At 40.2% G+C, this 6,000-nt stretch overlaps 1 protein-coding gene across 1 annotated transcript in view; it reads right to left on the minus strand.

Moving 5' to 3' along the window:
• PLEKHG7 (pleckstrin homology and RhoGEF domain containing G7) overlaps nucleotides 1–5,558 on the minus strand; it is a 30,192-nt gene extending 24,634 nt beyond the window's left edge. Inside the window, exons 1-2 of the mRNA XM_032207718.1 lie at nucleotides 4,848–5,558; nucleotides 3,132–3,151 (exon numbers count right to left, since the gene is read on the minus strand). Of these exons, the coding sequence (XP_032063609.1) occupies nucleotides 3,132–3,151; nucleotides 4,848–5,558 (731 nt within the window). The remainder of the gene's footprint in view (nucleotides 1–3,131; nucleotides 3,152–4,847) is intronic.
• Nucleotides 5,559–6,000: the final 442 nt, after the last annotated feature.

Below are 6,000 nucleotides of genomic sequence, written 5' to 3' on the forward strand. Positions count from 1 at the left end.
AATCTATGGCTTCTCTAAAAGCTTTTCATTTTCTGATAGTCCTTCTGAATGGGGAACATAACATCTTTTTTATTTATATTGAGGAATTTGCAGTGAATCTTCTATGAGTTTCCCCATGAAATTAAACATAGCCCATGGTTTAAGAGCTTTTATGGATAGGGTCTGTTTCTTGGTTGTCTGCAAGCCTGCACCAGTGCAGTGGAGACTGCTTCCTGATAAGGTGTTCTGAGTACTATCTACTGCAATTCTATGTTTTGGAAACAGTTGTATTAAGATACTTCTGAAACCACTTGTGATTCCACTATGTAATCTCTTGGTCAACTGGATTACTATATAAACTGGATGGTGCAATATAATACAAAGATAATCCCAAAAGTTGTCACTCCTGTACTGGGAAATTCAGGAGACTTATTTCAACTTGGCAAAATTTTATTGTGAATCCAGTGTATTACTGATCTTTAAAGTATCTTGCCTACTGCAATTTCATAATATATTTTGGAGGTTGACCACTTATGTAGATGAATAATGGGAAGCACAGTTTCATTGTAACGGAGTTAAATCTTGTTATTTCCCTAGATAAAAAAGGTCTTGAACTTCAGAGACACATCTAAACAAGCTCTTCATGTAGGAATGCAAGCCTGTGATGTGTGGGAGCATGCTAAGGTCACTTGGATGTGTATCTACAACATACCCTTGCATTCTGACATGTCTGGTGAGATTAATGATTTACATGCCTAAATTATGTACTCACCCTTCACAGATTAAGGTACAGATACAGGTATCTGTGATCATCTGGCCTGGTGCCTGTAGATATATTAGGTATATTAAGTGCTTTTGTTGATTTTCACTGGAGAAATGAAAATACGTAAGTGCTGCGTGATACAATTTATCAGTGTTTGGGTCAGTTTTACCATCTTTTCTTGCCTGCTGACCCTGTAGTTTTGCCTTTTTTCAATAGCTTGTGTTTGATTTTCTTACTAAGGGCAGGGTGCTGTGGTGCTTGATTGGTAGGAATGCTTGTACTTTAGGGATGAATTTGATCGCAAGAGGAGATATCATCTTTGCAATAATTCCTCCTTTAAATCTACTTGTTTTGTGAAACAAGATAATGTTATGGGTTCATGTTACAAAGATATGGAAAATAGTTAAATATGCTGAAGCAGCTCATTGTCTGGAAAAATAAATACCCTGGGTATAGTTGTTCCTAGGGCATGGAGAGTTTCAGATGACTGCTTTTTAGAGGTGTGTGTCCCAGTATGTTCATAATCTTAGCCTACCAAGACCTTTAAATGTCCCAGAGAAAAGACATTTATATAAATCTCCATACATAAGTGAATACCACATCGAAGTATTTTAGGGTGACCATGGTACTGAGGCAGTTGTCAGTCGATGACACTGTTAACCAAATGGCTCAGGAGGGGTATTTGGACTCCCTGCTTTAAAGTGTTTGCAGGACACTTTATGGGTATATGAGACATTGAAAGAGGAAGAGGAGTACTTCAAGATGGCTGAGCCCAGCTGTCTCAACTCACTGAAAATGACCTGTAGGTACTGAGAAGACTCTTCCTTAGCAGTATGTCTGTAGGAAATTGATCCAGTTTTGCACCCAGTCGCTGATATACTGAACAGGGTAAAGAGAAAACGAGCTCAGAGTAAATTTAAGACTTTTTAAATCAACATTACCTTCTACTGCAGTGTTGACTTTAGCTTCTCACCCTGTCTCCACCACATGCACCTCTCTCTCTGCTGCCCCTCTGGTTCTTCGGTTTGTTTATTTTGGCTGATTATTTTTAATCAGCATCAGTTCAGCATGTTGCTATGTTAACAGAGATGTACTGCCATTACTTAGAGCTGTGTGAGGGAAGGCTGCTTAAAATGAGCACTGCTGCTTAAAGAAAGGCTTTTACAAGTACAACCTGAGAGTGAGGAGAAGAGATGTTCATTAAAACTGAGGGGCAGCAGCATGTTTTTACCCTGGATGATATGTGAGGCAGTGTCGGAGGAGGGTCGCCATCTGTCCCAAAGTTCTTCTAGACCGAGGGAATAATCTGACACTTCAGCACTTCTCTCTGGCTGTGATAATAAGGGATTAGCTGTTAAGAAGTTAGACTAATGGTTTGGGTAAGGGAGGAGCTGCATACAGTCCTTGCCCAGACTGTGGATCAAATTCAACTTGACAAAAAAAGTTAAAAGCAGAAAATAGGGATTATTATTTTACGTTTCTGCACATTCAAACATTGGTCAGAACAACAAATAGAAGTTTTAGTACATCACCTAAACCTATTTTTTCTCTTTCCTGCTGGTAGCCAAGGAATAAAGCTTGAAATGTTCCCTGTGTTATTTCTTGATTTTTTTCTTTGAATGTCTGGATGAAAGCCCAGAGGCAATATCCTAGCTGGCATGCTGGTATGTACTGGATTCCCTCTGAACCTGCCAGGCAAATGGCACCAAGAGAAGGTGTGTGCACTAAATGTTTCATATTCTCCTGTTTTTAGCCATTTAAAGTTGGTATTCTTCAAATTTTCACCTGATTTGCTATTAATCATGCAAATCTTCACCCTATCAGTGAACCATCCGAATGCTTTATAGTTTTGCATGGGGTCAGCGCAGGCTGTTCCTATAATAGGCACAGATAAACTGTTTTCATAATTAGACAAAAAGATCTCTCACCCCTCCCTGCCACCCATCCCCTTTTCCCCTTTTCTACTGTAAATTCAAAAGGCTAAAGAGTGGTTTGAAAATTGCAATAATTCAGAAAATCTAGGAAGCCTTTTCTACAATGAACGTGTTATTTCAGGTGCATGCACACATTTGTTAAACTTTGTCTAGGGAACTGTGTTGCATGTTGATTCACGGACTGTACCAGCCCTCTTCACCCCTCAGTCCAAAACACAAACAGACTTGATACACAAACCTGTTGGCAAACTGCTAGTAATAAAAGAGCTTGTACCTCAAGAATGTGTAACTATGGGGAAGAAGAGGAGATACAGCTCAAATAATGATATCTGCTGCCTTAAGAAGTGAAACACATTACAGTAGAGTCACAAAACCAATGTACTGCTGTTTGTTGTGAGGCTCCTTCTGTCTTCTCCAAGCCTTGCTCATCAGTGTTTTTAATGTACCTGACTCACCTGCATGCCTCACCTGAAATCTGTGAGGGAATCATGCAGTAAGGTGAACAATGCACCATCAGTGGGAGAGGTATTTTGTAGGATTAATGATCAGCAGCAGTCCTAGAGCTGCTTTCCTTGCATCTGAGAACAATATTGAGCTGTTCTGCTAGCTTCTTTGCTCCTTTTTCCCTCCCACAAAGTTTTGAAGAATGCCACTCAAGATTATGAGATGTTTCACATTCTTCAGGCTGAAATTTGACCCTACTAATCCAAACAGCCAGACCTTTTGGCAGTTAGTTCCTAGTGCAGAGCTCTCTGATGATCCAGCTGAAATATTGTGTGAAATATGTCAGAGGGAGGGCGACTTTCAAAAGAAAATCTCACTAAAAAGTTTAGTATAACACGCTGGTGACAGGCATGTCACAAAGTAAATCTATAAATTAAAGTAGAATTATGCATACATGCCTCACTGTTCAGATTGTCTTAGTGAAGTTGATTAATCAAAATATACAGAAGTGAAGCTTAAAATGAGATGAAACAAATATATGCATACCTTTGTATAGGCAGTCCACTCTTCTGAAAAAAAAAAAAAAAAAAAAGAAAAAAGTAAGATATCCTCATTACTTTGTCAGAAAGCAAGCAAGTAATCTAATGTTGTGGAAAAAAAAAGTACTGATTCGTTAAGAAAAATATACTACATACACCTAGACACTGGCTAATTATTTCCATTGTTGTGGATAAAGGAGCAGAACTCATTTGATATCCAAAATGTTTTATATATTTGATGGGGAGAAAGTACCTTTGGTTTGTAGAACAACACTGACTAGGTATTAAAGAGACATATACCTATTTGACACCATCCATGTTCATTGCAACCTGTCTGTGCTTTGCATGAGGATGGAGTCAAGCATTTGTCTCAATATAGCTTCTTGTGCAAGGGGTGCAAGGCCCTTGACGGTGAATCTGGCAGCAAAGCTGACTTGTGTAGCACCTTTCCTTTTCTCCTTAGGGTCTGTTATGGGGGAAAGCTGAACAGGAAAAGCTGACAAGGAAAGGAAGAGGGCTAGCTACTCTTTTGCTTCTTTTTGTTTACTGATTCTGGTACTCGCTACACCGGCGTTTCTTTTTTCAGAAAAGATTGCACATTTGGCTGCATATAAATGGAAGGGGGCAATGAATGGCAGAACTGGATAAGAGGACACAAAGAAAGGGAATGGGACCTTTCTTAAACCTTAAGGTTTGCTTTAGTAGTAGCAAACCTCAAATTGAGCTCAATTGTGTTGAGTGACTTAATTCTCGGTTGTGCTGGGGTAACTAATGCTATTTAGTAAAACAGAATACAGAGCTGCCATGGCTTATGGAGAACCCTGCTGTAGGACTCTGGAAAGAATATAACCTTCTGAAACTCAAGCCTGTCCTGGATAAGTTACTTAGTCTTATTTTTTCATAGCCCCACAGCAGTTACACTGGCCCACCAGGGTGAATGGACAGAGGTAGGAAGGAGTGGCCATGCCACTAGCAGTAGACTAGGCCAGTGTGGTCACTAATAGCTGGAACTGTGCTCTCTTTTTGATTTGGAAAGAAAATTCTCCCTTACTGGTGAGTGTAGAAGTTGGTCTGTTATAGAAATGGAATATGGGCTGGGTGGCAGCTCAGGCTAAGAATTAGGCCATAATGGCTCAACACCAAATATCTAAGACTGCAAAGGAGGTCACATCATACCATTCCTCTTACCTGGATAGCCTCCTGTGGCATACAGCTGGGGTGGGGGAGTCTCCTAGGCAGCGTAACAGAGTTGGCTTGCCAAGAATTTTGGAGCATCTCATTGGGACTGCCATTTCTTAGAGGATCTTTTTGCCTTGGTAACTTTAATCCAGAGCTGGCAGACTCTGGATCTGCTATGGTTGTCTCCGACTTTGCTTTGGAAGACAGTAATTTTGCATGGACGCAAGAAGGCAAAGACAGTGAGGAAGATTTAATGCACCGGGGTGGACTTTTACAAATGTGGTGGAGAGAGCTGGTGTATTCCTTTTGATTCACTAGTTGAGTTGTATTAGTGGAGTCCTGAAATGTTGGTGCTTGTGAGGCAGAGGCCATCCGTAGACGCCTTAAAGTTGGAGAGGTGGAAATTCTGGCCAGAGCATGCCGGTCAAACTGGAAAGGTGCATGATGACTTCCAGTGCACTCCTCTGTGGGAAGCTTCAGGAAAAGAGAAGAAGACTCAGTATACCCATGTCTTCGAGTGAAGTCACTTGTAGGCATGGTGGTGTCCATACAAGCCGATACTGGTTGTGTTTCACAGAGACTGAAGACATCTTCTAGACTGCTGCTTCTACACAAAACAATATTTTCTTTATGAAGCTCATTTTCACTCTTTAGAAATTCCATATTGATGCAGGTTCCTTTGACCAAGTCTGGAGAATAATCAGAACTTTGTTGTTGCATCTTTATTTGTAGCATGAGGATTTATAGCTGTGTGCACCAAGCAAAAATGATCAGAAAAGGTTTTTAGAAACTTGCTGTATGTTTTTTTTTTTTTCTTTTTTAATGAGAGAATACATAAATTGAAAAAGTCTAAACAAGATAACGTAGGTATGTGCATGAATACAGAAACTATTGCCTGCAATTCGAATCCTGCTTAAATGCAGGTTTCAACAGCTCCAGAACAGTATTTCAGTGAACTGTGAGTGTGCAAGCAGTGTCAGCATCAGTCAGCAGAACTAATTAAATTGTAAAGACTAGCTGTGTATTTAGGAACTGTGCTCATCTGGTGCTGCAGCCACCTAATTTCCTGTTGCTACTCCCCCTAAATGAGGCTGTAGCACTGCTGTACACAGGATAAAAATGAAGTCGCTAGCTCTCAAGACTCCTACTGGTTGCTAAACAG

Source organism: Aythya fuligula, chromosome 1 (assembly GCF_009819795.1).
Source record: "Aythya fuligula isolate bAytFul2 chromosome 1, bAytFul2.pri, whole genome shotgun sequence".
In the NCBI taxonomy this organism is placed as follows: domain Eukaryota; kingdom Metazoa; phylum Chordata; class Aves; order Anseriformes; family Anatidae; genus Aythya; species Aythya fuligula.